Source organism: Podarcis muralis, chromosome 6, assembly GCF_964188315.1.
Source record: "Podarcis muralis chromosome 6, rPodMur119.hap1.1, whole genome shotgun sequence".
Classification (NCBI taxonomy): domain Eukaryota; kingdom Metazoa; phylum Chordata; class Lepidosauria; order Squamata; family Lacertidae; genus Podarcis; species Podarcis muralis.
Genome location: NC_135660.1, coordinates 38,807,359 through 38,831,358, shown reverse-complemented (window position 1 = coordinate 38,831,358; position 24,000 = coordinate 38,807,359). Strand labels below are relative to the sequence as shown.

The 24,000-nt window shown below is 41.8% G+C and overlaps 1 protein-coding gene across 4 annotated transcripts in view; it reads left to right on the top strand.

The window, feature by feature from the left end:
* VPS8 (VPS8 subunit of CORVET complex) overlaps nt 1-20,603 on the top strand; it is an 88,901-nt gene extending 68,298 nt beyond the window's left edge. For all 4 annotated transcript variants that reach the window (XM_077930038.1, XM_028730816.2, XM_077930037.1 and 1 more), the window contains 5 exons: nt 5,727-5,807; nt 8,799-8,968; nt 9,642-9,810; nt 18,208-18,288; nt 18,763-20,603. In XM_077930038.1, coding sequence (XP_077786164.1) covers nt 5,727-5,807; nt 8,799-8,968; nt 9,642-9,810; nt 18,208-18,288; nt 18,763-18,912 — 651 coding nt within the window. In that variant the 3' untranslated portion in view covers nt 18,913-20,603. The remainder of the gene's footprint in view (nt 1-5,726; nt 5,808-8,798; nt 8,969-9,641; nt 9,811-18,207; nt 18,289-18,762) is intronic.
* The last annotated feature ends 3,397 nt before the right edge of the window (nt 20,604-24,000 follow it).

Sequence of the window (24,000 nt, the reverse complement as noted above, 5' to 3'; positions counted from 1 at the left end):
ACGGCATGTGTCAGGCTGCATATGTGCAGCACAATTGGTTGGGGCCTCACTTTCTGTTGGTGTTGTCAGATGCTGATGGAAATAATTACTTCTGGCACTTGAATAATATATCAGACCCACTTAGCAAATGTTGGACTGACACAGCATATCATCTACATGACCCGTTCCCAACCTGATGTCCTTGAAACGTTCTGGACTAATACCTCCCAACAGCTCCAGCCAACCTCGCCAATGTTTAGGGATGATGAAATAGGGTTGCCATATTTCTATCCGTGAAACCATTTTTGAGCTATTTTTATGGAAGATCGGCAAAAATGCCACTGCTGCCATGGGCCGCTATACATCAGCAGTTTCACGGACATTTTGCCCGGACTCTGCTGCCAACTTCAGTATTCTACATAGGTCCGGGAACTTCCGGATATATGGCAACACTAAATGAAAATTGTAATCCATTACCTTCTGAAGAGTGCCAGATTTGGGGTGGCTGTTCTGTATGCCCTGAAATGAATTTAGTTTTGTGGGCAGGGAAAGCATTTCTTAGAATCATAGAATTGTAGATTTGGAAGGGACTCCTTGCAATGTAGGAATCCCACCCACTGCCATCCCTGGATGGGGTCAAACCACCAACTATCTGGTTAACATGCACTGACCTATTGTGCCACAGAAAGGCCCTAGGGGTAGAAGATCTGCCTGTGTAAGGTAAATAGCAAGAACATTCCAACAGACTGAACTATTGAACTGTCTCTTTACTTGGAAAGATATTTTGTAGATATTTTTTTATTGCTTGCTTTAAATAGGTATAACCCAAATGCCATAGCAATACTATAGAGCTCTTTTCAGCAGAAATACCTGGGTTATGATTTCACATTGCATTTACTTTACAGTTACTCATTTGAAACGGTATTAAATATGATTAATGTTAGATTTAAATTCTAAATCTGACTCATCAGAGGATTTAGTAACATTAATTCAAAAGGAAAATGAAAGAAATGCTTTGGGGCAATATTAAGGGAATTTGGGGGACATTAAGATAAGTATTATCCCATTAAGAGGATGAGTGGTATCTAAATAGAGATGAAAGGTAAAGTGCTAAATCTTTCACAAAGCTATAATCCCTTGTGAATGTTCTAAAATCAGATATCTTGTGGTTTCTCACTGTATACCCTGTTCCAGAAGCAGGAAACTTTAAGATTCTTTATTTCCATATGCCTGTAGGAAAGTCAAAGCTGTGTCTGAGCACATTTAAGCATAGAATATCTATTTAATGTGATAATGAGCATTCTATAGCTGCTGGAATTGAACTGTGGGCAAATCATTATAAGCAGTATAAAAGCTAAAATTCATATTGCATGTATTTCACTTCCACTACTAACCAGTAGGACACTAAGCCAGACACTAAGCTATATAATTATTATAATTATATAACCTGTTGCATGTGTTGTTTGAGAAGTAAAGAGACACAACATGTAAATGGCATCCATTTTCCTTGCACCATAATTGGCTAGTGCAAGGCCTCTAGCTAACTTACTCATCCACACTACTTTCTAAAATATTGCGCAGCTTGATTTGACCTGATCTCTAGTAATTAAAGATCCATGAGTTGGAATGTGCTTGTTTATCTGGGTTTAGACCACCTCTGCCTGTCTAGTTTAAAGGGCTTTCAGATGAGGGTTTCAAATGTAATATCAGTTCCTGGTCTACCAGCAGCATTTGGGAAACCCAGAGTCTTTCAGGCACCTCTCCTCTGGGGGTTATTTGCTTCCTTTTTATAAGAAGCATATGCATGCCGCTCCAGAAACTGTGTTCGCTGACCTGCTTACAATAACAAAACATGAAAAAACCAAAACAATTTGTTATGCCTACCAGGGAGGTTGCTCGAGAGCGGACAGGCAAGATCCCCACTGGTCTTTTCAAAGGCTTTATTATTGGTGCAAAAACATTTATAGTGCAGAACGTCTCAATTCCATCTCTTGCTCAGTCACTAGCAGAATCTGAGAGTGGGCAGTCCTTAAACTTTCCCCAGCAGAGTAGTCTCTTGAGCCCCATCCGACGCCTTCCCTCTCTGCCTGTAAACCTACTGCGCAGAGAGGGTATGGCTAAAGGGGGACCTGCCTCCCCCCTGCTTTGCTCATGCCTGGTGTCTTGGCTCTCTCTTGCATCCTCCAAGCCCTGCATCCCTTCCCCACTAGAAGCAGAGCTTCCCTCCTCCGCAGAGGAAGTGCTGCTTCGCAGGATCTTTGGAGGCTCCCTGTAACCCAGCTGCCCTTCCACCTCACCTCTCGCCTCTGAGCTGATGGCAGTTCCCTGACACAATTAATAAAGACTGCGGAGCGAATAATTGGGTGCACTCTTCTATTCAAATGTGATTTTGGTTTTAAACACAGTGTAAGGTAGTCTCTATGGGAGTATATTGTATTTAATTATGGGGTATCAGAGTTTTTAGGGGGCTAACCAGGCTGGGATAGCTGGGAGAGCAGGCTTGTTGGTTTTTGAATGTCTGTTGTAGATTTTTTCGATTTCGTTGTTCTATATGGGACAATGACAATAAAGATTATCGTATCGATCAATAAATAAAAATCAATGAAAAAAACTTCAGCAGCAGCAAGTAAAACAGTATAACAAGATAAACATCACCACTAGAAGCAGAATATAAAATTCAGTGGAATCTAAAAATAATGTCTTCACCTGCTAATGAAAAGAGTAAGGAACGTGATAGGCAAGCATCGGGGGGGGGGCATACCTTAACTAAGGTGTCACCATGAAAAAGGCCATTTCTCAATTGGCCACCAGTAGCAATTCACTTGATCTAGAAAAGGGTCTCAGTGTCTGGGTAAGTACCTTGGAAGAAGTGGGTCTTTCAGGTAACCTGGTTCCATGCCATTATGGTTGTTAAGGTTCCCCACCTCTCCTGTAGCTTGTTAAAGAGACATCTGGGGTGTTATCGATTTGTGTCAGCTGGGATTAATGTCTGGAGCAATCCATACATGTCACAGTCTTCACTGCCATCTCTTTGCTCCTCTGTCCTCCTCGGTTTCCTTTCTAACTAGCGCTTGGCGTCCCTTGACATGTGCACACTCTTGAATTGAGTGCCTCAGAAAAGAGGAGCTGGCCCGCTTAACAGATAAAAATAGCTTGCTATATGTCATGGATCACGTACATGCTGTGCTAAGCGCCCAGACTTCCCAGTTACTCTCCATAATTTATATGGTGCCTCAGCATGATGCACTTTCTATGCTGCCGCTTTTAAATTATGCATGCTAAAATGAAAAGTACTTACTGAAAACAGAATGTGACCCCAGAAGACTCCGCTCCCTTTGTGTGAATGGATCATTGGTATGCGCCACTGCTTCCTTGCAGATCAGGGAGAAGGTTTAGGTTGACCTAGTAAAAATTATAACTTGAGTGCATTTGTTAAACAGGAAACTTAACAACCTAATGTAGAGGCTTCCCAACCAAACAGGCGTGTATGGGGATTTTGTAGCCTCGTTTGTAGCTCATAATCATTTATGTTTCTTTTAGCTACGCCCCAGCTCAGAGCCTGTCCAAAAAGCAACTTTGACTGCGCGTAGCTTAGCAATCTAGCATCATATTGTAGGTGTGGGAAGCAAGGATAGCAAGAGAAAGGGAGGGAAAGTGTTTTAAAACAACAGTTGATGTTTGGGACTAAGCCATTGGTGCTGATCCAGCTAGTCCAAGTCTCTAGAGTGTGGGGACAAATCTATGTAGCTTTCAGGTGTTATGAATTATCATGTACAACACTTGGAAGAATCCTGAATATGGCATCTAATCCTTTAATTTTTTTATCACTCCCCTCTAATCCCTACAGGTAGTAGCATAAGCTCCTTTAGGTCATTAATTATAAGGCACTGCTGACATCTATTTGAGTCTTCTAGATTAGTCCAGTCAAGTTAGTCTCGTACTGTGCAAAACTAATGTTCTCCATAAAATCTGTATTGTAGAATATATCTTTCCCAGTCCACCAAAGGTAAAAAGGTAAAGGTAAAGGTACCCCTGCCCGTACAGCCCAGTCTTGACAGACTCTGGGGTTGTGCGCCCATCTCACTTAAGAGGCCAGGGGCCAGCGCTGTCCGGAGACACTTCCGGGTCACGTGGCCAGCGTGACAAAGCTGCATCTGGCGAGCCAGCGCAGCACACGGAAACGCCGTTTACCTTCCCGCCAGTAAGCGGTCCCTATTTATCTACTTGCACCTGGGGGTGCTTTCGAACTGCTAGGTTGGCAGGTGCTGGGACCAAGCAACGGGAGCGCACCCCGCCGCGGGGATTCGAACCGCCGACCTTTCTATCGGCAAGTCCCAGGCGCTGAGGCTTTTACCCACAGCGCCACCCGCGTCCCTCCGCACCAAAGGTAACTCTCCTTAAATGGTCTGTAATCGTCCTTAAAAGTAAAGGTAAAGGGACCCCTGACCATTAGGTCCAGTTGTGACCGACTCTAGGGTTGCGGCGCTCATCTCACTTTATTGGCCGAGGGAGCTGGCGTACAGCTTCCGGGTCATGTGGCCAGCATGACTAAGCCACTTCTGGTGAACCAGAGCAGCACATGGAAACACCGTTTACCTTCCCGCCAGAGTGGTACCTATTTATCTACTTGCACTTTGACGTGCTTTCAAACTGCTAGGTTGGCAGGAGCAGGGTCCGAGCAACGGGAGCTCACCCCGTCGCGGGGATTCGAACCACCGACCTTCTGATCAGCAAGTCCTAGGCTCTGTGGTTTAACCCACAGCGCCACCCGTGTCCCAGTAATCGTCCTTACTGTTGAATAAAACATTTTATTTCTGCATATTTTATTTTCATCCATTGGTTCTTACACTGCCTTTTCCTGCTACATTAAAAAGCCCAAGTGTTGACTTTAAATTTAAAACAGAGTTCAGCTCCCATGTGCTAAAACTGTAATCTTGCTGCATTGCTTTAAGCTTTTAGAACATATTTCAATAACATATTTGGGTGTGAGTTTTTTCCTGCAAGAGCTGCAGATTTAAAAAATGGAAAGCAGAGAGCTATAAAAAGTATGAGACAAGATTACTATAAAACTGTAAATAATGAAAATCCTGTTGACCTTTCTCTCCTGAGGCAATATGTCATCATGCTTTAATTAGATCTCATGCATGACCAAACCAAAAATTGTTTAGAAAAGAATTCTTATTGAATCAAGGAGTTCAGCAGGGAAATTCCATTCTCTTCACTGCATTCCTTTCAGTCACTTGGAAGGATAGGAAAACCCTTTTGGGCAAAACAGGATTCATCTCTAGGACAAGGTCTTTTAGGGAGCATTGTTAGGCTGCAACCTTGTAGTAAACCTTGTTGGGAAGCAACCTTGGAACCAACGAACTAAGAGAACCTTTGACAGGTAAGCTTAGTGCATATCTAGAATGTGGGGGCTTGCACCACCCTCCACATAGTCTTCTGAATCTGCCCTGAGTGAATTTGGGGTTATCTGAGTTATGTGCTGTTACTTCAGTCACAGAGAAATATTTATGTGAACAAACACTTGACTATATTTAGAAGATATAGATCTCTCTGTTTCTCATGCACTAGCAGTTTGATTAGATAAGAGGTTGTATGTTTTTATCGCAGCCAGAGAAGTCAATAGCTATTAACCAAACATTTCCCCTTATCTGCCCCTCCTCTCCTGGCATTGGTGTGTGTAGTAGTTTTTCAGTTTGTTTTCACTGAAGTTGATTAACATCGGCTTGCAATAATTTTTACAGGATCCAGTCTATGGAAGAGGAAAACTGGGAGAAATTCAGGGTCTTGTCCTGGGCATGCTAGACAGCTTTAATTATGAACAAGTAAGTAAAATGGGCTTTTTCTTCCTACTAAGGTGAAGCGATCTTGCCTAAAAGTTGAAGGGCTTTTTGTCTAATGGAAGAGAAATTGAGTGGCGTTATCCACATTATCCCCCTTGTGTTAATTAACCAAACAGTTAATTTGCCTATTAAATAAATCTTCCACCAGGTATGATGAAAGCATGTGTTAACAAGCAAGTTTTTGTTGTCTTGGACATGACAGTACCTGTAGGTTATCAGATACCCTATGAAGCTTCCTTTATACTAACTTAGACTAGTGGTCTATCTAACTCGGCACTGTCTGCTGACTGGTAGAAGCTGCCTAGGATCTCCAGCAGAGGTCTATCCCTCACTTCATGTTTGCTTTTTATTTACCTTAAGGCCTTTGTAGACAATGTGCAGTGCAACAAATGTACCGTTCTTGCTAAACAGCTGATTTGGGGATGGTAGGATTGTTTCTTCTGGACATGATCATGCTCTCTGAAGGAGCAGGTTCACAGCACAGGTGTGCTTCTGTCGCTTGCTTTCCTTCCAGGTGAGGTGGTGGTAGCAGTGAGGAGTACATCTTGCCACCTTTGAATATTTCTCTCATCAGAATTTCGCCACCAATTCCCCCTGCTTTGATGAGCTCATCATTCAATTTTCCCACTAAGTGGGGAGCTGGATTTTGAAATTTTATCTAATGCAGTTTATTTGTGTTTATTGTTTATTAAATTCATACCTAGTCCTTCCTCCCTGAAGGGTGCTCAGGGCGGCTAACAATATGAAATCCAACCAAATTCAATATACAATAATTAAAATGGCAGTTATAAAAGATCCCACTTACTGAAGGCCCCTGCTTGTGCCGTCACATGGGAAATTCTGTTCTATTTTACCACACTTAGGGCAAATCTAAGCATATGATTCTAGTTTTTTGAGCCCATTTCTTTGGTCAGAAACCATCTTCCCTCTATGACCATGATAGTATGGAAACTTGCTTTTTTCCCCTCTTTCAGATGAATAGATTGTTTGCTGGTAGTTGCTATTTATACCTTAGCCTTTTGATCCCTGGATGTATTCTCAATAGGAGAGTCTTGTAGCCACTTTTGAGCCCAGAATAGAAAGAAGAAAAGCTCACTCCTCACTTCCCTTCCAGTCATGTTTTCCCTTGGGAGCTTTAGGCTTCTCCTCTCATCCTCAAAGTAGCAAGATAGTTCTTAATTGTGATTTCCAAGTATGATGCACAAAACCACCTTTGTAGCTTGCTCTGAAGAAGGGGAAGAGGCACAGAGAAAAATGGCACTAACTCATTAGCAGACGCAACCCCTCTGGGTATGAGGAGGTGTGAGGAATTTATTTAATTTTCTCGCTGGGAATTTGCTTTCATGAACCATCGGAAGGCATACTTCAGTACCATTTAAAGTTCTGTAGCTGGGAGTCTTCTCTGCCATATTCAACTCTTGCATTGCTCTGGCATTTATTTAGGAATTTGCTCAGAGTGCCTCCATATTGCTTTCTTCCAGTGACGCTGGTACTAAGCTGGAAGTCTGAGAAAGTTGCTGGCTAGGGGGTGCCACCCCCAGTGCTGTTGTTGTGTGTACACACTTCTGTGTAGGATAAGTGAGTCTATGTGTGAGCCAACCCCAGTAGCACTATACATAAATCACAGGAATGTATGAAACATATAACTATCACAAAACATATGCTAGTCTTGCATGGGATGGGGCAGTCAGCTTCAAAAAGCTGCATTGCATGGGTTGGATTACATGACCCTTGGGGTACTTTTCACAATTTTATGATTGTATGGTAATTTATGATTAACTAAGCCACATCCATACACCACACATTTAGAGCACATGGCTGCCCTCAAAGAATCCTACAAGTGGTACCTACATGGCGTGTTACAGTTCAGTGTTGTAAGTCAGCTGTACCCTCATTCATACAGATGAAACAAGCTGTCTCCAAAAGTTAAAAAGATTGAGATGGAGGTGGAGGGGTGGTGGAGAGAAGCCTGAATGAGAGGATGGGAAAGGAAGTGGGGAACAGCATGCCTGGTTGCCCCTGGTTGCCAAACCATGGTTTGGGTACCAGGGAGTGTCGTCTATGCACCAGGCGAATGTGGTTGCAAGGATAAATGTGGATAATCCCATGCACACCCCCTGAACTTCTATGGGGGAAGGGTAGCATACAAGTTTGACAAATAAACATTTGTATCCTCAATATGATAGCCCTAACCATGCCCAGCTCTATAATTGAAGCCCATCCAGTACAATGGGGTGTCGCAAATGATGCAAACATATCGTAAGTGGCTGGGGCAACCCAGCCAAATGGGCAGGGTATAAATAAAATTTTTGGTGGTGGTGGTGTTATATCATTTAAACATTGTGTGTGTTTAGGAGTACAGTGGTACTTCGAGTTACAGACACTTCAGGTTACAGACTCCGCTAACCCAGAAATAATACCTCGGGTTAAGAACTTTGCTTCAGGATGAGAACAGAAATCGTGTGGCGGCGGCGCGGCGGCAGCAGGAGGCCCCATTAGCTAAAGTGGTACCTCAGGTTAAGAATGGTTTCAGGTTAAGAACGGACCTCCAGAACGAATTAAGTTCTTAACCCGAGGTACCACTGTATCACTTTGATGGGTCCAGTTTATGCTTGAGCTCTGTTATAATCCCAAACACTTTCTCATTAGCATAAGAACAGTTTGTTTTTCTCTCCACTTTACACAAATACGAAATTGGTTTAGCCCAAAGGCTCAAAATGTGTGAGCTAGGAAGACACCATTCTATTGGATAAGCTCCAATTACAGTGCTATAGAGTGACCTGTTATAAAATGGCCACACAGTGGCATTTGACAGCATATATTATGTATAAAATAGCAGGATCTGTCATTAAGATACCTAAAAGTGTTGTTTCTCCCCTCACTTAAGCTCTATGAGATGTTTTGCCACATGCAGAATTTATGGAGCATGGCTAACAGGTTAAGTGATGTCTTTCTTGTCTCGTGCTTGCTCAGACTCTTTTGGAGACTACAACCAACCTACTCAACCATGACCTCCACTGGTCCTTACGTAATTTGAAAGCATCTGTGACTAGAGGGCTGAACCCCAAGCAAGATTACTGTTGTATTTGTCTACAGCAGTACAAGAGAAGACAAGAGACTGCTGACCAAATCATAGTCTTCAGGTAACTGTTGAGAAAAGGCAATAAGAGGTGCTAGCAACAAGAGGTCCTGAAGTTTAATATAGTTAGGATACATAGGGGTGGTGGTTGTCTTGCTGCACTGTGAGACGGCCTGATTTAATGGGCTCTGTATGCCTTCAGGGTTTGTATTTTTTTTTTATTTTTAAATTTTATATCCCACTTTTCATCATGTTGATCTTAAAGCAGCTTACAACAATAAAACATACAATATAGAAAATTTAAAACATCAATTAAGCTTCCAGAATTCTAATCTCAAGAATTTAAAATCCCCCCGAATGTAAAACTTATGGGACTTTTAGCCAACAGAAACAAGTATTTCTGAAGGGCTTTTATAGATGACTGAGACTAATTTCTCTTTAATAGTTAGGTGGTCATTTGGCAATTAGAGATCCAGAAAATTATTTGTGACAGAGAATAAATGGACAAAAACATGCTTACTCCCACTATATTAAAAGGGTCTTCTTACTCTGTGTATTGGATTGCAGGCTTAATGTCTTTTAAAATACGTTTGTTTCTCTTGACAGTAGTGTGACATTTGGTTTACTAGAACCTATTTAGAATTAATTTTACAAAACAAATGTGCTCTGGTGTGCAGAGTATCTAGTTAATATATGTGTGCAATTAAATTTCTTTCTTTTTTTTTTTTTTGTAACAGCTGTGGCCACTTGTACCACTCTCTCTGCCTCCTGAGTAAAGAGTGTGGCACTGAAACAGAGGGCCAGATGAGATGGACTTGTTTTAAATGCAATGCAAGTAACAAAGGAGGAAAACTAAGTGGTGCTTGCTTAGAAATGAAGAAGGGAACTCCTGTATCTCTGGCACAGGTAAGATTTGCAGAAGTGAACCTTTCCTAGAAGGCTGAAGTTATACCTGAGTTTAGGAGCACCTCAGTAAAATGAAGCTTCTTTTGTCTACAACTCCATCATTCAAGAAGCTTTTGGTGTGGCTTGATAAGGTCTTGCCGTGTTTGAATTGAAGGTTTTTTTTAAAAAATGGGGCATGCATTTATTTATGGAACAATGAAAGGTAAATGATGGCTTCTTGCCATGTGCTGTATGAGTGCTTTCCACACGTGCCAGCAACCTAAAAGTCTTCCATGTGTCGTAGTAGACAAGGCATTCGTTCAAATTGTAGGCGGACATGAAAATAAATACTGGGGAGCAGCAGGAATCATTATGTGCACTGTACCTTCAGCTGCCACTTTGGTGTGTTTTGAGGTCTGCAACTGCTGTTCTTGCTCCTCTGACCAAGGATCAGTGTCTGAGATGAGGCTATGGAAATGATTTTGCAGCTCTTGAAACAGCATGACTTCTGACAGTCCTGCTTTTTTGTGTAGCATTCCTCCAGGGGTGATCAAGAGGTGGTGGACCATCCTTCCTGGAGGGATTTAAGCAGATGTTGAATGGCCATCTGTCATGTTTGATTTACTTGAGATTCCTGCATTGCAGGGGGTTGGACTAGATGACCCACAGAGCCCCTTTCAACTCTATGATTCTATATGTGGGTCAGGTTAAAGTGGATTCTGTGCATACTCATGTCTGAATTACTCCTAGTGGAGAGAAATCCTTCCCGTAGTGCAGTTTTCGTCATGGATTATTTGTGTGTGAAAGAGCACAACATCCTTATTGAAAAATTAAAATGTAGAAAATGCTTTTTAGATAGCTTCTACTAAATGCCTCCCAAAATTGCATTGGGCTTTTTTTTATTATCACAATGCTGACTCATGTTCAGTTTGCAAGCTGCTTAATGATAATTCAGAAGCTTTAAGTAATCCAGCTGCTAAAGCAAAGTAGTAGAAAATCCTGATTTTAGAGTATAAATGTTATACGCTTGAATTGGATAAGAGAGGACTAATATACAATGCAGCCAGAGGATGGTTGCAGTGGGAGTTGATGTTTGTAGCTATTGTAAGGAATGCCTGATGTATCTATCCAACAAGATCTCATGGCCTTGGGATTTGACGGCACTCTGTTTCCACAACAACTTGAACAGAGAACAGATTTGCATTGAATTAAGTGTCCAGACCAATGATTCTTCTAGTGACTTCATTGCTTTACTCCATTTGCACTGAAGTACAAGTAATTCAAATAACACTCTAATGGTCAAATAACTTCCTTCTGATGAGCTATTTGTTTGTAGCATACATCTTAAGCTGCCAGCTTTAAAATTAATGCACTTCAGCTGTTAGAAACTGGTTGAAGGAGAACATGGTGGACGCTTGAAAGTCCTTCAGCAGTCTAAGATACTACTATTTGCTGTAGTATGTTCCCTACAACATAGTACAGTGGTACCTCAGGTTACATACGCTTCAGGTTACATACGCTTCAGGTTACAGACTCCGCTAACCCAGAAATAGTGCTTCAGGTTAAGAACTTTGCTTCAGGATGAGAACAGAAATCGTGCTCCGGCGGCACGGCGGCAGCAGGAGGCCCCATTAGCTAAAGTGGTGCTTCAGGTTAAGAACAGTTTCAGGTTAAGTACGAACCTCCGGAACGAATTAAGTACTTAACCCGAGGTACCACTGTACAGTATTTCAAACCCTTTGTTGTTTGGGTTTAGTGAATTCTGTGTATAATCCTGCTAGATTTTCCTTCTGTTATCGTTCCATCAGACGCCTTTCTACGGATTATGGGCTTCCCAAAGGCATCTGATTGGCCACTATGGGAACAAAATGCTGGACTAGATAGGTCTTTGGTCTGATCCAGCAGGGCTTCTTTTTATACTTTAAGTATGTTTGTTCATGGTCAAATAGAGGGCACTCTTGGACTACCTGTAAAGTTCCGAGTTTGGGTGTTATATTTTCTTTAGAATGCTTTGAGCAAAAATGCATTAGTGCTGGGAAATGCCACCAAGCATCTGGAGTATATTTCTTAGTACCATTTCTGCTCCTCTGAAACGGACTGTCAGCTTGAATTTTGAAGTAGTGTTGAGATTTGTATGTGAACTGACAGCAACCCAACACACTCTGTTCTTTATCTCTCCCTCCCTCTCTCCTGTGAGCATCCTTTTCAGCAGCCATATTGAAAAACAAAGGGTATGCCAGGAAACGGGTGGTAAAGAAATGGATGTATGAACATTCAATGGCTTTAAGGACTCGGCGTTTTAAGTGTATTTCCAAAGCTCGCATTCCATTCCTAAGAGGTTGTCCCCAACTTAATTCCTAAGGCAGTTTTCTCCCAATGGCTGGGATGTGATGCGGCTTTTGTTCTTGAAAATAACCATAACTGGACTTTGTAACAGGCGCAAGCATACTAGCATTGCCCACCCTTCCTCTCCAGCTCAAGTGAGGAAGGGCAGAGTAAAGATAGAAAAGCAGACTGAGTTTGTAGCAGGTTGCTCCGGGCAAGAGCTGCACACAGCCAGGAACTGCCAGCAGGAACAATTTCGGAAATGACAGATGGCAGCACAGACCATTTCAGCCCAAGGCAACTTAGCCAGCAGCATAAATCTCTGTTGGGGGTACAGGAGGCAGCCTCCCTCTAAACACACTTACTTATCTAGAAGAGGATAATGCTTACCTAGTCTTTATGGACTGATTGTACATGCTAATAGTGAGGCAGCTTCCCCTTAGAGTGACTGGAGGCCACCAGTGGTGACTTATTGCAGTGGTCTTTCTGTCTCTTTTCTTAGGCGTCTTAATCTGTGCTTTGTGTGCATGTTAGAACATTTATTTCAACCTAGTTACTGATCCTAGTAATTGAAGGTAACTGCCACTTTCTGAAGAGGATATACCAGAGGCTGAGACAGAAAAAACGTAAAGGCATGAGAAACTTTGCTAGTTCTCTGTGCTTTTCTGGGGCCTTTGATTGTTAATTTAAGCCAGATCTTCTTGGGCTTTATGTGAAAGTGCCTTCTTTTTTAAAAGAGCCTTTGGAGAGTTTTCCAGATTAAACCAAAGTATAAGTTTGTCAATGCAGTGACGGATGTTGCCTTGAGTATAAATTCCAGGCCTTTCATCTGTCACTGTGTCTGCCATTTATCTGCAGTTTGCCAAATAACATTGTGTTTTTTTCAACTCTGCCATTGATCTTTACGGAATTGACATGGCTCTAGGTTGAAATAATTTTTTGTTTGCCTTTGCAATCTTGACTTGAAGAAGATCACTGTGTATGTATATACACCTTTGCTGAAGGCAAGAGTTCACTTGTATATATATATATTAAAATGTAAGCTTGACTGTCTTGGTATGTATATGACTGAAATACATTTTACATGGCTGTTGGTTCATTACTCACCAAATAATAAATTAGTAGTAGTAGTAGTAGTAGTCCTGCAGCGTAAGACTGAAACATATGTCACCTCTGTGCAGAAAATTCTGTAGAATGCTTAAAAATTGTAAAGTCTCATGCATGTGAGCTGCCACTCCATTCATATATGAAATGTACAGTCAGTCATAGGTTCCCATCATATGATAATAGAGCACATGTTCTTTACATCTTGGAATCAATATAAAAAATCATCAGTGTGCAACCCTTCCTTAATGGTGTGTGAATAAACAAAATCCTGCAGCCACTCTGTTCACTCTACACAGTGTGGTTGAGAAAACAAAAATGAATGAAAGGGGAGAGAAGATACTGAAGCTGAAATGAGACATTGGCTGTAATCCTGTACATAGTTATCTGGGAGTGAGTCCCATTGAACCCAGTGGGATTTATTTCCAAGTAAGCATACATAAGATTGCACTGTTTGTCACATAACCAGGAAATGGGTACATGGAGGAACAGCTACTGTTCCCAGCTTGATCTCTGGCATTTGCTATTAAGAAAAGCTGGTAGCTGTACTGGGAAAATGTTTTCCTGACAGACTAGTGAGCTAGTTTGAACCTGCTGCTTGTCAGGATGATTGACTTCTGGGCTTCAGGATGATTGATGTGACTCTGTAGACCATTTCTTGTTCTCACTACTAGAATTGTGTAGTGTAACATCTAGCTCTAGTTACTTAAACCTATTCGCATGAAACATAGGCAAGTAATCCTTATTTTAGCCTTACTGCTTATTGTATTTCTTTAAAAGGCAAATAGAAACAATGTGTGTCCAGAAAGGAATACTAGCCTTGCTGAACTAGATGTGTACTGCAGGATAATAATAATAATAATAATAATAATAATAATAATAATAATAATAATAATAATAATTTATTTATACCCCGCCCATCTGGCTGGGTCCCCCCAGCCACTCTGGGCAGCTTCCAACAAAACACTAAAATACAATAACCTATTAAACATGAAAAGCTTCCCTAAACAGGGCTGCCTTTAGATGTCTTCTAAAAGTTTGGTAGTTATTTTTGTCTTTGACATCTGGTGGGAGGGCGTTCCACAGAAGGCCCTCTGCCTGGTTCCCTGTAACTTGGCTTCTCGCAGCGAGGGAACCGCCAGAAGGTCCTCAGCGCTGGACCTCAGTGCAAAACGCTGCGCTGGACCTCAGGCAAAACGATGGAGGTGGAGATGCTCCTTCAGGTATACTGGACCGAGGCTGTTTAGGGCTTTAAAGGTCAACAGGAACACTTTGAATTGTGCTCGGAAACGTACTGGGAGCCACAAAGAAGTGTTCACATCTTTTGAGATTTGCATATACTTGTAGGATTAGAAATTCTTATCTCTAACAGATTCTTTGAATCTAGACTTTAGAAACATTGAGGCGGGAACTTCTGTTTCAAGGATTACATGTCACATTTGCGAGATTCCAAACGAACAAATAAAACCTCTTTAGAATGACTTACAAAAGGGGCTGTTAAGTCACTTTTGCAAATAGGATGCAATCCAATTCAGCCCGATTCTGAGCAAGCTAATATATCTGCATTACCTGTTGTTAGCTGCTTAGCCAGCTCCTTGCGTTTGAAGTGAAAACTGCAGCCTAATGTATGCATGCAGGTTTCGGCATTTATACTCTGTGTAATGACACAGATGTCAGATTGGCTAAGAGATTTCCAGCAGCATTGAATAAAAAAGCTTTCGTTTAGTTAAAAGGAAGAAAATGCCCTGCAGTGCTCGTTTCCATGACAACAGGAAAATTGCCCGCAATATATCAGCTCAATCAATCTGATTGATGGTAACACACAAGTAAGAAACAGCAAAGAGGAGATAGTTATGTTACATTTTCTTGTCTTTGGATAAGAACAAATTACCTTCCACTTCTGTGTGTGTGTTTGTTGCAGGTCTCTAAAGAGAGACAATAGATCACATAGCAGCAGTAAATTTGTAGTTGTTAGTATCTGTGATTTGGAAAGCTACTGGCACATGGAGAGTTAATGTGTAGTACAAATTCTTATTCACTCTCCATTTTAAAAAAAATTGTGGAAAATGGACCTGGAGAGTTGTGAAAGTAAATGTCAGCAAATAAGCCCTTGATAGTTCTTTTTATGTTGAATTCTTTATTTTAACTGTTTCAAAAAGATCAAGCAGAGCCTTCAAGATTGCTCAAAAGAAAGTCCTTATTCATATTCACAATACACTAAGCTGAAATAAAAGAGAAAGGAGAGGGGAGAAAATACATAAGACATAGAACAGTTGAGTCCCAATACTTGATCATAATTTTGTTAGTCAGTATTATAATATTGATAATCTGTGGATATAAATCTTAACTGGAATTGCTCTGTTAAATGATGGGTTGGATCCAGAAAAGAATGGCTTATTCCGCTTGTACAGTGGAGCTTTGCCTGGTCTCCCCCTTCAGCCACTTGTTCTCCCCTAAAAGCTGTTCTTGAGGGTCAAGACAATGTGCTTGGCAGGGGGTTGGACTCGATGGCCCTTGTGGTCTCTTCCAACTCTATGATTCTATGATTCTATGAATGTGGGATGCGATGAGCAGAGGGCGCCTGCAACAGGATGGAGGGAGGAATCAATAGCAATTGGGAATTGCCTTATGCAAATAGAAGTGCCTTTGTGCTCTTACAAGGAACCTTTTGCACCAAACCGGTAAATTTCTCCCAGTCATCCTGAAATTGCAGTCTGATTTTTAAATGTTCTTTTTCCTTTATAATTGTACATAATTTTTACGTTAAGGTTGCAACCCCTGTGCACACTTTTTCTGGAGGAAAACTTCATTCAGCAGTGGGATTCACTTCTGAGTAAGCACATGCACAGGACAGGACAGTAGCTCAACAATACCATGTTTTATTCTGTAAGATCAGGCATAGGCAAACTTGGTCCTCCAAATGTTTTGGGACTACAGCTCCCATCATCCCTGACCACTGGTCCTGTTAGCTAGGGGTGATGGGATTTGTAGTCCCAAAACATCTGGAGGGAGAGCCAAGTTTGCCTATGCCTTCAATCTTGATAAGTTATTGGATATTCTCTTGATGATGTTAATCAAATGCAACACTCTTTCTTCCTGCTTCAACCTGGGCAATTGAGTTCCCTGGTATTGGCCAAGCCACTAAGTTGTGGAATTCCCTCCCCAGAGGTACACCTGGCACCTTCAGTGTGCTGCTTTCTTCAAATGCTGAAGATGCACATTTTTACCCTAGCCTTTGACACTTCTTGAGATGTGTATTTTTAGGACACATCCTATTCCTGTGACTGTATTTTGTTTTAACTTTTTAATTCTGAATTTTAAATTGTTGTAACCTGCCCTGGGACCTGCTGGAAAAGAGTGATTAGTCGAAGCAGTAGTAATTCACTCAGTCTCGATCCCCAATTCCAAAGCAGGGATAATAATGAGTTTCCCAACAAGAATGTTGAGAAGATATAAAAGATTTTGTTTGTTGTTTAGTCGTTTCCACCTCTTTGTGACCCCATGGACCAGAGCACGCCAGACATTCCTGTCTTCCACTGCCTCCCACAGTTTGGTCAAACTCATGTTAGTAGCATCGAGAACACTGTCCAACCATCTCGTCCTCTGTCGTCCCCTTCTTCTTGTGCCCTCCATCTTTCCCAACATCGGGGTCTTTTCCAGGGAGTCTTCTCTTCTCATGAGGTGGCCAAAGTATTGAAGCCTCAGCTTCAGGATCTGTCCTTCCAGTAAGCACTCAGGGCTGATTTCCTTAAGAATGGATAGGTTTGATCTTCTTGCAGTCCATAGGACTCTCAAGAGTCTCCTCCAGCACCATAATTCAAAAGCATCAATTCTTCGGCGATCAGTCTTCTTTATGGTCCAGCTCTCACTTCCATACATCACTACTGGGAAAAGCATAGCTTTCACTATACAGACCCTTGTTGGCAAGGTGATGTCTGCTTTTTAAGATATTGTCTAGGTTTGTCATCACTTTTCTCCCAAGGAGCAGGCGTCTCTTAATTTTGTGACTGCTGTCACCATCTGCAGTGATCATGGAGTCCAAGAAAGTAAAATCTCTCACTGCCTCCATTTCTTCCCCTTCTATTTGCCAGATGCCTGTTGTTTTTGTCCATGGAGTTTTCTTGGCAGGGATACTGGAGTGGCTTGCCGGTTCCTGCTCCAGGTGGATCACGTTTGGTCAAAACTCTCCACTATGACCTGTCTGTCTTGGGTGGCCCTGCACGGCATAGCTCATAGCTTCTCTAGTTATTCAAGCCCCTTCGGCACGACAAGGCAGTGATCCATGAAGGAGATATAAAAGATAGGAAGCATAAAACACTAGGTATTGCTACATATGGCATATTGGAGCCTCTTAACTGTTGTTTTTTGGATGTGTTCCACCCAGTTACATAACAAGGGTGTCTAGCAAGCTGCTAGATTCAGGAAGGCCAGGAGGAACACAACCCATTTTTCCATATCTAACACCCAGATGTTGTATAATTCCAGCTCTTGCTATGACTCAGAAGGTTTCTTGGCTAGTGGCCAGTGAGGTTGGCCAGCTGCATTCCAGTCCATGCACACTCTATATCCAGCTAAAAGCAGCAAGTTGAGAATTTCCTAGAGCAACAGCTTTTGTGCATCACTTGTATATCAGGCAAGCACAGTTCCTGTTCCTGCCCTTGCCTGTTCCGAGCATGAAATAAAAAGTGATTAATGAAAATGAAATACTACAAGAATTGACTAGAATATATTTGTTACTGCAGACATAAAATATCATTTTTCATTGTAACTTGCTTATCTTTTAGTTTAATGACTTTGTTTAGGTCAAAATATAGGGCAAGGTGTCCTGAATTAACTATATTTGTTTGGTCCAGGGTCAAAGTTAGAAGCATGTTTTCTCCAACTTTCTGTAATTGAACTTCTCAGTTAGGTCTGATAAGACACTAGAGTGTAGAAGCCCTGGTTGATGTACATGTTTTGTGTTGGTGACATTGTAATACTTCTTCATAGACCAATTCTGAGGCCATCTTGGATCCACAGCAAGCTCAAGCTTTTGACCAGCTTTGTCGTCTGTACCGAGGAACATCGAGGGTAATATAATTTTATGTCTCATTTTTAATGAAGTAAAACTTGAACTAGTTTGGAGGTGTGTTCTCATATACCACAAGGATGATACCTGGGGAGGGAAGAAAGGGTATTATCCCCTTCAAGGGTAAAGTAAGTTCACACACTGGAAGTGTGTGTTTCTTTGATTATTCAAAAGAGAGTCTCGTTTCCTCAAAGCACACCTTTCTTTCACAGCTGACTTTTGAAAAGAGCATTTCCCCTACTTTTATAACTCAGCTGGAGCATTTTCTGTGATTTGGTCAATGCTGTCTCAGTAGATGAGGTTGTGACTTGGTAGTTTTTGATTAGCAACTTGCGCTATTTTTTATTTGTACTAAATTATTGTTTGCCCCTTTGAGTAGGTCAGTGTTTTTACTGCCCACATCACTCTCTCATATATGTTTCTCACATGATTTCCGTTGCCTACACTATACCAAGTGGTGTTTTTTTGTTTTGTAGTTGGCTCTTCTGGCTGAACTCTCACGGGACCGTGGTGGAGAAAAACATGGGCTCCTCCATATCTCCCAGGGTGATTCTGCACTGAATAGTGTCTTCCAGAATGAGACCTTCCAACTTCACCTCACTCCTCCTCCTCTAGTGGAAGACTAATCTCTATTTGATGGGGCTCCAGGGCATGAGAAAAGCACCGTGGAAAGTACTTGACGGTACTCCTGATGGTGGAACAAGCTCCCGAGAACTTCACTTTGTATTTAGTAGATGAGAGGTTGCAACAATGCGGAAACTTTGTAAAGACCAGCTCTTATTTTCCCTCTGTGACTTGCTTAACAAAGCAGAAGGGACATAAAAAATATCTCTCAGTCTTGTTTCCATTGGGCTTTGCTGAAAGCTATAAACTACTCTGTCAAACCTATGCTGTTCGTCACTGGAGCTGAACACAACAGTACTTGGGGCAGCTGCACTAAGCCCCAGGGATAAAGTGTCTGCAGCCAGAGCTTATTTAAATAATTGGAGTCTGTTCCCTTAGAGAAGAAAACCAAGGGAATACAACAAATGTCAGTCATCCAAAGTTGACATTTCTCTCATTTTAATTTAGAACAAGCTGTGAAACTCTACAGTCAGTATTCTAATAGGTAGCTGAATGCAGAGAACCCAAGTGAGGCAGAACTGCCAAGGATGCCCCAATTGCAGGATTTTTTCTGAAATCGCTTTAGCTCTTCCTCTGATTTTAGCCATTGCAGTAAATCTCTGTTGGCCCTTGTGCTAGTGGCTCAAGAAGGTTTGCTGTGACAGATGCTGTTCCAGGAAAGTGCCACTCATTAGCATCCTGAACCAGAAATTTTGCTAACCAAGCACATTGTAATGTAGCACTCAGCCAACTTGAGAGTGGCAAATATTTGGTGCCAGCTTGTGTGTGTTGTAAGGCCTGCACTAGCTGTGTGCCAGCATTTCCACAGAGCTCTCACTGTTTCTAGTGTACCAAAAGAAAACAGCACATTCATCATTATGATGGCGGCTGCTCCTGCCGAGTTACTGAGCTGCATGGAAAGGACATCCTCTTTCATTGTATCCCACCCCACCCCAGCTCATTTATCTATTATGAACACTATACTGAATTAAAGAAAAGGCTTCAGATGGTGGTTTATGATTCCCACCCCACCCCTCTCCCGCTCTCGCTCTCTTCTGTGTAGATAGGGCATCATTAGCAGCCTGCAACAGGAATGGGTTTTAACATGAATTTAAGGTGATTTTTCCCCCTGGTCCTACAGGGTAAAGCATAAGCTTCCCACTAGTGTCTTGTTTAATGTCCTTACATCTCCAAAAGCTGGTAGTTGGCAGTTTTCCCTTGTTTGTTTAAGGGGTTTCCTGTCTTTGTGATAACCTGTCTAAAGGGAGAACAAGTGCAGATTAAAAAGCACATCAAGCAGTTTTTTCACGTGACTTGCTACTGACTGCCGTGTCCAGAGGTTATTGCAGTGTGTATTGTGTTCCCTCATCTTTTCTCAGGATGCAAATGGTTCTCCACTATCCATTAATGAAATTGATGCACATATGGCTGCACATTACTCATATGCTAGAGGTATGTACATCTGGAGTGCACAAATTGAGAAAAGGTTATATGCATACAATTTTATTTATTTAAAACATTCATTGATGTGGGATTATTATGAAATGGGGCCTTAGGTACCCATTTTCTGATCTAATCCACTTCAGTTAAAGCTTACCTATTTAAATGCTCAGCATCATCCTTGATTGCACCCTTGATGGAAAGGGGGTTGTAATCATGCTGTGAATATATCATGCTTCTTGTGCAAGTATTCAGGTATAAATATGTATGAACACTTCTGCCTCCTCTTGAACTGATGCCTCTTACTCCTGGCTTATGTTTGTCCATGCTATATAATCAAGCAAGATCTTTGGCACCTAGGTGACCACTGATTTTATGGTAAAGGAATATCAACTCCTGGTAAACAGGTTTTCTTGGTCTTAATCAAAATACGCTTACCATTCTAGTAAGAAAGGCTTCTGCAGTAGGTAAGTTAAATAAAAGTGCCAGTATCAAATGCTATTATATAAATGTATGGTATGAGCACACATTTGGTTGCCACATTTCAAAAAATATATTGGAGAACTGGAAAAGGTTCAGAAAATACAACCAAATTGAGAAAGAGCTGACCAGCTCCCAAATTAGGGAATGTTACAGTGTTAGGTCTGTTTAATTTAGAACATGGGTAAGCAAACTAAGGCCCGGGGTCCAGATCCGGCCCAATCGCCTTCTAAATCCAGCTCGTGGACGGTCCGGGAATCAGTGTGTTTTTACATGAGTAGAATGTGTCCTTTTATTTAAAATGCATCTCTGGGTTATTTGTGGGGCATAGGAACTTGTTCATTTCCCCCCAAAAAATATAGTCTGCCCCCCCCCACAAGGTCCGAGGGACAGTGGACTGGCCCCCTGCTGAAAAAGTTTGCTGACCCCTGTTTTAAAAGATAGGCAGGTAAGGGGAAAACATAACAGAGGCTTATAAAATTATGCTTGGATAATAAGTGGATAGATAACCAGTTTTACTTGCGCCTTCATAATGCTAGAACCTGGATGTATGAAATGAAGCTGAATAGGACTGACGAAAGGAAATGCTTCTACACCACACTGTTAAAACTGTGCAGAAGATTCCTGCACTGCAGGGGTTGGACTAGATGATCCTCGTGGACCCTTCCAACTCGATATGGTTGTATGAAAAGAGATTATTGTGGGCTTCCCAAGACATAACTGGATGGCCACTGTGCAAAGAAAGGATGCTGGATGAGATAGGCATTTAGTTTTATCTGGCAGGGGTCCACTTACGTTCTTACAGGACAATGCTCATAAGCAGGACCCATTGAGTGGAATTCAGCACCAGGCTTTTCCAGTCCGATGGAGTGATCCCCGCTCTCCTTCCACCTATGCACTGTGCTCCCGCCCTGAGCCAATTTCAGGTGATGCACCAGGAGAGGAGAGGGGGAAAGCCCTGCTGCACAAGCGGAAGTCCTTGTGCAAGGCTTCCACCGAATGAGCTCATTAGGTGAATCCTGCCCATTCAGTTCAATGGAGCTTTGTCCCTGGTAAGGCATAGTAGTGTGATGTCTTAAATTTGTTAGTACTCTTGTTCAACCAAGCACTTGGATCAGAACCAGCTGCCAAATATAATGTTGCTATTTGGAGACTGTGTAGCAGAAGGTTTAACAACTGGAGGCCCCTGGCCCACTAAGTGATGCCAACTGTTCTTTCAGTTGCAAGGCTAGATGCCAAAAGAACTGTGGAGGAAATGACAGTCGTGGCAACAGAATGTGCTGGCAGGGGAAGGATTTGAGGTGCTAGTCAACTACTTCTCTAAGCATCCCTCAAAAAATAGGCTTTGTTGTGTGTTCTTTGTGCCTCTCCTCCCCTGCCCCAGCAGCCAAGCGTTTGGCTTGATTACTGTCCCTTTTAAGTGGGAATGTGCTTTATTTATTCAACCTTGGTAATGGAAGTTCAGGAGGAAGAGCGAGGATAGAGGGCAGGAGCAAGCTGACAGCATGAAATGGACAGCTTGCTTACAAGAGAAGAGTGTTTTTAGGCAAAAGGAAAATGGTTGAAATTTTTTATTGATGCTGGAGGTCCTTAGGGAAGCTCGCACTTCTCAGTGTTCACCTTTAAGCGGCAGACATTGACTCCAGATTTCATGCCCTGTTGGGCCAAACTGCACATGGGGAAGGTCTCTGCACCCTTCCTTAAAACTCTTCCCTATTGGGACTAGTTTTTAAGTATTTCCCACTCTGAGCCTTTGCTATAGACTAGCAGGCTAGCTTTGTCAGAATGTAACTACTATTTAAACTCATTCATATAAACACCACAAACAATTTATTATTATTATTACTGCTCACTCTGTGTGTATTTCTGAAAGTGGAATAATGGCTTCCTTCCACTTATAATTCACAAGGATAGTCTATTCAGTTTCTGGAGCATTAACTCAAGTCTTTGATGCCACTAGCAGTGCCAATCCCCTGCCTTCTAATCATTATAAATCATCTGTTTTGACTAGTTCCTGAGCTTGTGGATTCTAATGCCTAAATCATGCTGAAAATACTTGATTGGTTTTGCATGTATAGAAGGTTTTGCATGTATAGTACTCTGGCCTCTGTGTATGTAATGCATGATTCTCATGTCCCCTCCTGTTTCCTGCCTTTACAAAGCCCCCTCCCCTGCTCTTTTAGCAGTCAGGTTGTCTTACCATTCTCCAGTATTGCCTCTGAGAAAGTGCTGCTCACCCTACTCATAACCATCCCCTCCCCCCAAAAAAGAACCAGGAGAAAAAGAACCTTTTCGCCAAATATGACCAAGCAATCCTGATTGTGTAGGATAGGCTGATTTGAATATGTTTTCGTTGTAGGATGTTCATCTTTGTTTAATGTCTAGCACTCTATTAACTGGCGGAATAAGCAAGAACTCATCTATCTTATTTCATTGTAAATGACTTGCAAAGAGGAAAGAGAAGGTTCTACTGATAAAAATAACTTTGCTAAGCTGCCCAAGGTCTTTGCTAATTGTGCTAGAGCAGGGCGCTTTCATATTCAGGATGTGGAAGCACAGTGAGCTAATAGAGAGCTAGGAGATTAGCCAATCCTATAGAGTATTAAGAATTCCACCAATTTTTAGATTTAAAAAGCCCTATTGAGACTGGCAGCAGCACAATACCCTTTTACCTTCTGTTGCATTTAGAAATCTAAAAAATGCCCTTTCTTGAGGCTGCAGCAAAGCAATTTCAGCCATGTCCCAAAGCAAATTTGTACATGAACACACAGTTATGACCTCCTGGCTACAATGTTTGGAATATAGATGGAGAAAAGACTTGTGTAGGCAGAAGTTTGGAAACATCTATGGTGTGGGAGACATCTATTTTATGTCATCCTCATTCACCCATTTCAGTTACAAGTGTTCAGATAAGTCAGTCAACTCTTAATTATCCTATTCTTATATTACCTTTGGTGTGGTATTTCCTTAAACTTTTCTGTATCAGCATGGGTTAGCAGTAGGATCTGTTTGCCACTGACTATACTCTGCTCTGTGATTGGTATAAGCAAATAAGTAATATGTCTTTGTGTACTTGTACCCGTGGAGAAGAGTCATAATTCAAGTGATGAAGGATGCTCTATATGCAGCAGGTCTTAGGTTCAATCCCCAAGCTGACCCAGTAAAATGTTCTGATGTCACAGTGACAATAT